This window comes from Grammomys surdaster, unplaced genomic scaffold (assembly GCF_004785775.1).
Source record: "Grammomys surdaster isolate TR1022 unplaced genomic scaffold, NIH_TR_1.0 262, whole genome shotgun sequence".
Classification (NCBI taxonomy): Eukaryota; Metazoa; Chordata; class Mammalia; order Rodentia; family Muridae; genus Grammomys; species Grammomys surdaster.
This window is the reverse complement of record NW_021604703.1, coordinates 1,706,643-1,717,061: the sequence shown is the minus strand read 5'-3', so window position 1 is coordinate 1,717,061 and position 10,419 is coordinate 1,706,643. Positions and strand designations below refer to the sequence as shown.

The 10,419-nt window shown below is 45.6% G+C and overlaps 1 protein-coding gene across 1 annotated transcript in view; it reads right to left on the bottom strand.

The window, feature by feature from the left end:
• Positions 1 to 1,017: 1,017 nt before the first annotated feature.
• The window catches only part of Cdc42se2 (CDC42 small effector 2), a 61,504-nt gene continuing 52,102 nt past the window's right edge, over positions 1,018 to 10,419 (bottom strand). Inside the window, exons 4-6 of the mRNA XM_028775981.1 lie at positions 6,999 to 7,100; positions 3,789 to 3,903; positions 1,018 to 3,240 (exon numbers count right to left, since the gene is read on the bottom strand). Coding sequence (XP_028631814.1) covers positions 3,805 to 3,903; positions 6,999 to 7,100 — 201 coding nt within the window. The 3' untranslated portion in view covers positions 1,018 to 3,240; positions 3,789 to 3,804. The remainder of the gene's footprint in view (positions 3,241 to 3,788; positions 3,904 to 6,998; positions 7,101 to 10,419) is intronic.

The following is a 10,419-nucleotide window of genomic DNA, read 5'->3' as shown; positions in this document are numbered from 1 at the left end:
TTTCCATGTCTACTCTCCCGATCCCTGAGTTCAGTCAAGCCCTTGACCTCACCCTCTGAGCCATCCTGTCACTGAAGAGAACTTTATGTCAGCTTCCTCTCAGTATCTTTCGATGTACAGGGCAAGCTATCAAAGCCTGTTGACAAATCTTCTAGCTTTTCTGTTTACAGGATTACATGTGGTAGTTCTAAACGCAACTGATGCACCCTCGGCTCCTGCCACTTTGGGGCTCTTGTGAGTGGAGTGGTGCATACTAATCTTTACTCTTCTGCATCAGAGGTACAAGTGCCACTGGGGCCTGTGCTATGTCAGACTGTCTGGCCAGGTTCCTAGGTCCTACCCACCAGATTGTCTGTCCCCCTTCTTGAAGCCATGAAGTCAAGTGTCCCGTAGGGAGTAATCAATTGAATGTGATTCCATTCTGACAGGATCCTTTGGAGACACTGTTACTGGATGTGTTGTGGTCAAGCCTGGCCACCTGAGCTCCATCCTGAGTCCAGGTAACGGTTATCCTCTGATTTCCAGCCACATGTCTGGTTAGCAATAAGCAACAATTGTCACTCAGAAGCTGAGGCAGGAGGATTTGTTGGCCTAGGAGTTTGGTGAGAGCAATCTAGTCTATCCAGTAGATTCCAGCAAGTAGTACACATTGAGGCTCTGAAGAAGGAAGGGGAGGGAAGGAAGAAAGGATTATAATTACAGACAGCCTTTCTTCTAAGACAGGGTTTCTTTGTGTAGACCTGGCTGTCCTGCAACTCACTCTGTAAATCAGGCTGGCCTAGAACTCAGAGACCCGCCTGCTCTGTATCGAGTGCTGGGATTAAAGGTGTGCACCACCACACCCGGCTGTAACGAAGTCTTGAAGGCTGACCTAACATATGAATACACAATCCTGTTGTAACCTCTCACACTGTAGGTAGGCCTGCACCCATGGGCTGTCACTGGAGAACACTAGAAAATTCTCTACGTAAGTTCTGGTGAGTAAAATTTTATTAAAAGAGAAGAGAAATCCAAACAAAGACTAAAAGAAAAACATTTATTGAATCAAAATCAATACTTTCTTTTAATATCTACAAGCCAACAGTGAGCTCACTTTATTCAAGAATGAACACAATGTACAAAAAAAGTATGCTTAAGATTATAAAAATACGTCCATCTTGTCTTCTAGTGCTGAGCACAAGTCACTGAGCAGGTCAAGCAGCTGCCCCACACCGACAGCTCATTCAGTGACCAAGGGGAAGCTAACAGCCAGAGCCTCCAGGCCCACTGGAGAAGCTGCGCCCAGCACACTACTGCCATCTGCTGTTTCTCTTGCTTACTAGTTGTTACCATGTATTTCAGAGAAGTATTAATATAATAAATTCTGGGTACAAAATCCTATTAGCTCCAATTTAAAAATGAGATGTGTGACTAGGGGGGACACATGAGTCCCCAAGGTTTACAATCCCATGGAGGGAGGTGGGAGTGTGCCTCCCTGCACCTCTGCCGGCTTCCTTTGGCCTCCATAAACACCATGTACCAGGTTACTCTGTATGTTCTCTTGACCTTACTGGAACCCTCCAGGGCACCGGGGTGGTGCACTGTGTACAGTGTCTCACTGTGCTGAGAGGTCAGAGGCTGCCAGGACCATCACGGGCTTCAGGAGCCTTTGGCTTATTAATGACTGGCCTTGGAGCAGCAAACAGTGATGGGGGAGGGGACAATGGCTCCCTGTGCTGTCCCATCCATCAGTGCTGACGATGCCAAGAAATCCCTGTCTGTTATACAGAAAGAGTCTGCACACAGCAGTGCCCTGGCAGGAACCTCACCCTGGCTAAGCAGAATGACAGACTCTAGAGTGCAGTGTCCATACGGTGAATGAAAGACAACAGTGAAGAAAAGGTTTCTCCTTGACAGAGAAATTCTCTGTGCTCAGGACTGACACCTAAGAACAATAAGAATTGCAAAATCAAACAATCAGGTCATCCAGTGTTCCACCCTACTGGTAAGTTATGTTCAGAAAAAATATAGGAGAAATGCTTTCAGCTTTGCCTGCGTCAGCCTAGTGGCTCTTGAGTCAGCATTCTCAGGACAGGGTCAGGCGAAGGCAGGAACGATCACAGCTTCTCTAGACAAGGACCACACGCCTTCAGCGTTCTAACCTCAGTTAAGACTCATCTGCACAAATGCTAATCAATCAATCAAAGGCAGTTAGATAGTAAGTAATGTGGACCACAGGGCCCAGCTACCTACACTCAGCAGGGAAAAGGAACAGAAAGGGACCTGAGCAAAGGCCTCTTACTAACCGCAGAATGTCACTGTGAGGCTGACCCTGTCAGTGAATCAGCCAGGCAGCAGGTTGCTGTTGGAAGCTCCCACAGCCTCCACAGTAAGTGGGACACTGGAAGGCCAAGGACTCTGCAAGTCACAGCTGGTAGCAGAGGCCAGAATTTCGACACACAGCTAGTAGAAACAATTCAACACCAAAAGACTCAATAGAAAACAGAGCGAGGGGTACACAACAAAGAGCTAACAGGACAAGATGCTGAGGAACTGAATGGGCTTCACAACACTCAGATGCAGACTGTATCTGCACACAATCACAGGTCCTTACTCTCAAATAAATACACTGAACATTTACAGCCAAGCAACTGCCTCTGAATGTAGGCTTTCCTGCCACGGCTAGTCAGACCGGAACCCACTCAGAATATGTGTGAGAGGGGCATCCTCAGGCCACAGCAGCAGCTCAGGATGGATGTCTGGTGTCCCATGGGGTCCCCCCTGAGCAGCACCATGGAGTGTGCTCAAGTTTCCAGCAAATGAAAAGGACTATTGTGCTTGTGGGTCTCGTGCCTTCAATCTACAGAAATGGTGGCAGTGATTACAGGTCTTTGTTTACCAGTAAAATCACAAGGCAGAGGGGCTGGAGGGGCAATGGAAGGGTTTAAAATGGAGACAGTACAATGCAGTGCTAGCAGTCACAAAAAGACCATGCTAAGATCCGATCCGTGTCAATTCAACATGGAAAATTCAGCTACGATCCAAGAACTCTATCAGAGTCCCAGGCATGCATGCCGCTGACAGCAAGGCAGGTCGGCCTGACGCTGCCTTCCTTGGAGCAGGAGCGTCTTTGCTGGAGATCACAGGGGTGAACAGATTGCCGCCACACTTCTTTTTTATAATTAAAATAAAAGAAATCCAATCACAAGACAAAAATATTATCGAACTGTGGACAGAGAAAATACAGGAATTCACAATGACCTAAAAAAACAAAAGAATTCAAATTATTATTTTTTTTTAGTGTTTTGTTTTATAAACAGGGTCTCTTTATACAGTCCTGGCTGTCCTGGAACTCACTATGTAACTAGGCTGGCCTTAAACTCACCGAGATCTGCCTGCTTCTGCCTCTCAAATGCTGGGATTAAAGGCCCGTGCTGCCACATCCAGCCAAAAAATTAAAATTATTTCTACACTCTTAGGTAAATAAATCCTTCCTTTTAAGTAGTCATTTTATTTTTCATTTGAGAAGCTTATGGATATATTTACAAATCACCTCACTACTCAGTACACAGTACTGTCTCTCTTGGTAAGAGGACAAAGCAGCATTTTGTCACCAGAATCACAGGCCAAAGCCTTTTCCCTAAACTGTCTCTTAAGGGCTTTAGATGAGGAGACAGCCTGACATTTAAATCTAAATTCAAGCATATGCCAAGGCCACAAGGAAAACTAATTTGACTAACTTTTTTAGCCTCAAGACTAAGACTCTTGGCTAACCGAGAGCCACCCCACCCCAACTCTGAGGTACTCACCGGTGAAGGACCAGGGCTATCCTGCCTTTGTGTCCACGAGCTGCATCTGCACATTGGCAGGCATTCCACCTCCATAGCCTCCCTTGGACTGCATTTGGTTCTGAATGGAGCTGACCTAAAACAAACAGGAACAGAACAGATGCACAGCCGGAACCAGAGACCGCAACAGTGATTTCTCCTCTATCTTCCGGACACAGGAAGTCTGGAGGTGATGCCCAGTGACAGTCAGCCAGTCTAGGGGGAGGCCAGGATGCCCGGGCCACGTTCGTGAGTCTATTTACTGAGTACTACTGAGTATTTACTGGGACACATTCACTTTTAAGCACCTCAATTTTTCCTGGTTATGGTACAAATGGTGAGGCCAGTACTGAACGCTCTGTGTTTTAGTTTGGTTTTTCTCCCCAAGCAAGGCCTCTTGTAGCCCACAGGATGGATGGCCTTGAACTTGTAGTCACACTGCCTAAGCCTTCCGAAATTGCCACCCCCTTCTGCAATGCATAATCAACAGACTGATGAATCGAAGGTGTCCACAGACACAGGACAGGCCATGTTCACTTTTTAATCCAGTCAACGAGTGAACTACCACCTCAGCCTGCCAGGCCCTGCTCTGTGGTAAGACCAGAGTCTCATCGTGATGAACTTCGAGGTGTGGGAGCAAATGCACACACCACCCTTCAGCTCATCACTATCATTCCAACCCAGGTCCTGTAAAGTAGAAACATTCTAGAAGCAGAGAGTAAGTCAGGCCACACTGCTGGGAGGAGGGACCCACACAGAAGTTTGGGAGTGACGCTCAGTGGTGAGTCTGCACGATCTGGGGACCATGAAGGGTCACTTCCCAGAGCTGAGACCTGAGGGGAATGGGATGCTTGGACCATATTCATGAATCTATTTACTGAGTGTTCCTGAGCATTTACTGGGACATAAAGGAAGCACGGGACCTTTTGCTGGTGATCCTAAGTCATTAATTAGACATTATCGGGGGCATTATGTAACATGCAGCATTTTTATGAATAACGTTAGTCAGGTAAGCTATTTCCTCAGACACCTATTATTTCACCTAATCAATTTGTTGCTGGCATTCCCAACCCTAATATGCCCATGTAAAGAAACACACAATCCAGTTATAATTATAAGCTACTTGTCTACACTGGGCAAAACTAACACTATACTACTAACCTATACCCCAGCTTTAAGACCTCCTGCTACTTGTGGTTTCTCCTAGCCTCATAGATCTGGTCCATCATGGCTTTTCTTCCTCCATCTTCTCTCTCCCTCTCCCTGCTCTCTGCTTCCTGCACCCCATTCTCAAACCTCCAGACCCACCTTTTCCCTTCACTGCCCAATTACAGAGGCTTGCCTAAGTTATTTCTGGAATAACAGGTTTAAATGCGCTGACAGAGAATACAGCGGTGCTAAGTTGACTCAGCTCCAGACAGCTTAAGGACTCTTCCTAATAGGACTCACTGCTCTAACTTGGAGACTCTGACTTCCGTGAAGCATCTCACCCCAGTGGCATTGCACACACTACAACTAAACACCTGTACTCAGGACTGATGGCTGCTTCAGGTGAGAATGTACAGCTCATCTTTAAGCCCTGGGGTATGGCCGAATCCACATCCCTTTGTGATGCAACATGACCTCAGCTCAGATAATAGTATAGTCTATACCCAACACACACACACAGCCTCTGCAGATGTTCCTGGTCAAGACTTTCAAACTCATAAACCCACACAAGTCTAAGAAAAAGGTGTGTGTTTCCTCAAAAAAAAAAAAAAATTAATTCTGCAGTGTCAAACTGAAGGGTCAGGAAGTGACCTATTAGTATGAGGGCAGGCACATGACTGCAGGTATACAGTGTTTTAAAACTATTACTAATGGCTCACAGAGCTCTTGCTGGCAAGAGGCTGGCATTAGAAAGTAAGCTTGCAGGTGTGGCAATCTACATCTGTAAACAGCACCATCCAGTGACATCCAATCATCAAAAATCAGTCCATAAAGTAGCCTTGGGACAAGCGTGTGATCAGAAGTGGTCAGTGACGCAGTGCAGGCGGGCAACTTCCCACACAAGCCTGTTCCTAACAACAGTTGTTCCAGTCCCAGGACAGAGATGGGGAACACCTCCTTGGACAAATAGCATTTGTATTCATGTTTTTTTTCTTGTTGTCACTATTCTTACACAGGAAAAAAACAGTTTCTCTCACAGTCATGTTTATGCTAATGAGAACTATCAGTAGTAATTTCCAAAACCTCCCTGACTGATCTCACTGTCAGCAAGAACTCAGCACTCTGTGAGGGAGGAATGCTTTAGAGTAGAGACAGCAGGGTCATCCAGTGAAATAACTACCCAAGAGGACATTGGTTCTGCAGAATGTATGTCAGTCTCAGGGAAGACTCCAGTGGCCTGCAGGGTAAAACCTGATGCTGTCAGCGCAGGAACCTCTGCTGCAGCTGACCTTGTGACGATTACTAACTAATGGTAAGATGCAAGCACAAATTTTAAAGAAAATTCTGAATTGTGCACAAACAAGACTGAGAATGTTTCCAAGCACCAGGAGCTAGATTTAATCTTAACAGTTCGAGGCAATGTCCCAGTATCGGCCAACCTGAGGCAGCAGCTCAAGTTGAAGACAAGTTCACCTTTCATCTTTAGATTAAATCTGGCCTCTGCACACCAACACATAAATAAAAAGTAAGTCTTAAAGTATGTGAACAGCCGTTCACAACAGGAGAGTAAGTACTGATATTTATTTGAGTTTTTTGAGGCAGGATCTCTAGTCTTGGCTGTCTTAGAATTCACTATGTAGGCTTCAAATTCAGAGATCCTCCTGTCTCGACCTTCTGAGTGCTGGAATTAAAAGCACACACCACCATGCCTGACATAAATATTAAATTAAAGCTGACCTTCGAGTCCCCATGGTGGTAGCATAAGAATCAATCATTAACCCGTTCCAAATTCAAGTCTAAAAAAAAATGCTCCTTGGTGTGGCTGCTCCTGTATGAAGCGGTCGCCTTGTACACAGTCATCTGTATGTATACAGCAGTGTATTTAATAGAGTGTCAGTAATGTACAAATAACTGCTAGATAATATTGCTTAGGGAGTGGCAATGGGAAAGGGCTATGCAGACACTTTGAAGGTGTGAGTCTGTCATACAGGTCCCACTGGGCCTTGTCCCACAGTCCCGTGTATGTCCCACCATCAGACTTACTGAGTTCATCCCACTAAACAGGTCTCCGGATCCCACGTGAGCTGTGTGCACAAAGTTGGTGGGCTCTCCAATCATGCTTCGGTCAATCCGCCGTCGCCTCTTCTAAAATGTGAGAGATAATGTGTTGAGAAAATGGCCTTATCCTCCCACACTGGTCTGAAACCCCAATTGTCATGCTTTTCATTTCTCCTTGAAACAATGAAACATCAAAACTCTAGAGGATGAACAGTCACGACCATTCAGCCAGTAAGAAAGCCTACCGTGCACGTCGAAAAACCCAGCTTCCATCCATGGAGGAAAGAGAACTAACTCCTCAAAGTTGTCCTTTGATCCCACCCCACCCCATGATGCTGTGATGTGTCCACCCACTATGGGGGGTGGGGGGAGAGAACCTAAGAAACAGTACTTTAAAAAAAACAAAAAACAAAAAACAACAGAATCTCATGTAGCCCAGGTGGGCCTTGAACTCCTGACCATCCTGCTTCTATTTCCCAAATGTTGAGAATAGAAGCACTCATTGCCATGGCTAGGTAAAATAATAGATATCTAAGGAACTAGTTAATCTGACTAAAACATTATACATAAAAACACTGCACATTATACAGTGACCTCTGATATTTATTTTTATGTCAAAAATAAGACAACTGTAAAATCACCCTCATCGTTAGCCAAGAACATGTGGGATATGACCTCAATGCTCTTGATTTTAAGCACAATTTTCTAGCCCTTGATAACAAGTTGATTATATTCTGATGTCATTTATTTGGGTTGCATCCAACTGCCCTCCACAATGGAATGAATGTATCATTCAGCAGGCCCAGGAGGAGGGGCAAGATTTAGCACTGGTCTGTTCACCGCACTCACTGATGCCCTGTCTAAACTCAACAAGCCTGGAGCTTGCTTCCTAATTTTCGACAACCACATTTTACTTTTGTGATAGAGTCACATCATTATAGCCCAGGGTCACCTAGAACTCAAGGTCCTGCCTCAGCTCCTGAGTGCTGAGATTACTGGTGTGTTCACCACGCTCCACAGGAGCGCTAGCCAGTTTCCCAGTGAGCAGGCACGCTGGCTTTCCACCAGTACACCCACCTCCTGCCTCACAACTGCCCCTTCCCTGCTCATCTGAGGTTTGCACAGATCCCTCAGATATGACACAAGAGCAGCCACCAGTGTAGCTGGGTCACTGTCCTCACAGCTGGCTTCCCTTGTGACAGCACAGAGCCCCAAAGTTTGTAAAGAACTAGAACTGTAGGAGTGGAACCTCAGGACACAACACCCCAGGTCTGCAAAACTGCATAGTTGCTGCCATTCTAGTATGTTCTAAATCTGACAGTGCTTATGGCAGCTTGTCTGTCAGAACATGGCTTTCTAGAAACACAGAGAAGTGGAGAGTTTGCATGTACAAGGCAGAAGCTGGCTTACAGTCTTTTGATTGTTTTTATTGTTGCTGAATAAAACCCAAGAGCAGCTGGATTCTTTCCTTTGGAAATACTTGATTCCCCTGGTTCAGCAATGGCATGTGCCTTCTGTGAGTTGGCTGGGGTTTATTCCTGGTAACTCTGCATGGTAACACAGTGTCTCTTACCCACATGTTCCTAGAGCTTCTGCTCATGTGTTTTTGCTCACTTGCTCATTGTGTGTGTGTGTGTGTGTGTTAGAGAAAGAAAAGTAGACACTGAGAGAGAATGAGAGACAGAGAGCGCTGTTTGTTTTCATCCCTTATTTTAAAATGTCTCTTTATAACATGTTATAGGACAATAACTTGCTCTATTCAGGAGTTGACCAAAGCTAGAGTGTAAGGTCTTCAAGTTCACGGTCCAGTCAGCTCTGACTCACCTCTAGCGGGGTGAAACTATCAAGGCCACTAAAGCAAACACTCAGCCAGGCGTGTCCCGTCAGCCCGGCCCATGTGAGGCCAGATGGCCCACTGTCCTCCTTACTTTTGAGCAAGTTTCTTTAAAACATTGTTCAAGTTTCTTCTTTGAGAATCTCGTGTGTGTGTGTGTGTGTGTGTGTGTGTGTGTGTGTGTGTGTGTGTGGTGTGTTTTGATCCCACTCACTCTCGTCACCCTCTTGGATCCTCTCCCATGGCTACTGAACCCCTTTATCCAACCCTACCCCCACTCTTCCTTTCATGCCCTTTTAAATGACCCACTGAATTTAGAGATGTTTACATGAGCATGGCTGTGGTGGTTTTTCTTTTAGATACTTCTATTTTATTCTTTGACAACTTCATACAAATTTATAGAACCCACCCATTCATTCCCTTTCAATTTTACTCTCTACTTTAGGCTTTTTAATTTTGTTTTTGTTTTGAGACAGGGTCTCTCTACATAGTGCAGCTCTGGCTGTCCTAGAACTCTGTAGACCAGGCTGTTTTCAAAATCACAGATATCCAACTGCCTCTGCCTCCTAGTACTGGGATTAAAAGCATGTGCCACCAAGTCTAGCCTCCCTCAGCTTTTGAGATGGGATCTCTCACTGGACCTGGAGCTCAATGGCTGCCTAAGCTGGCTAGCCAGCAAGCTTCAAGGATCTTCTCCATCCCATCCTCTCCTACAGGGCTGGGCTTTTTATGTGGGTGCTGGGAATGCAACCATAGATAATGGGTCTGAAGAGATGGCTCAGACTTTAAGAACACTGGTTGTTCTTACAGGGGACCTGGGCTCTATTCCCAGCACCCATATACCTATAATTTCAGTTTCAAGGACTCCAACACCCTCTTCTGGCCTCCTCAGGCAACTGCATACACATGGCTCAAGACACACATGCAGACAAAACACCCTCACATAAAACAACCTCTCAAGCTTCAGGTGTGCCTCTGCACAGCAAGTGCTCAAGTGGCCTTGCAACTGCAATTCTAGATCAGAGGATTTTTTTAGTAGCAGCAACAATAGGAGTAATAATACTTATCACTATTACTGGGAGGCCTGTCCCAGAGCACACATGTGGAGGTGAGAGGAGGGCTCATCGAGTGTGCTCTCCTTCCACCTGTACATGGCTTTTGAGGACTGATGTCAGGTCACTGGGACTGCATGGCACACACCTTTACACACCACAGCATCTCTCTCCCTGGCCCTTATGATGATTTTTCAAGGGCTCAGTCTTAGATGTTACTGACATGGGAAGCCTTTGTGAGCACTTGCAATGCTAGCCTCTAACACGATGAGTCAACACTCTCACCTGTGTCTCCTTCCATATTGTTGGAGACAGGTCTCATTATATATATAGGCTGGCTATACTGAAACTCTTTATGTACGTGTGTGTGTGTGTGTGTGTGTGTGTGTATGTATGTATGTATGTATGTATTAGCCTCAAACTCAAGAGCTCCTCCTGCCTCTGCTTCCGAAAGGCTGGGATTAAAAATATGAGTTAACTCACCCAGGTCATTTGTGCTTTATTTCTCCAAATCTAATCT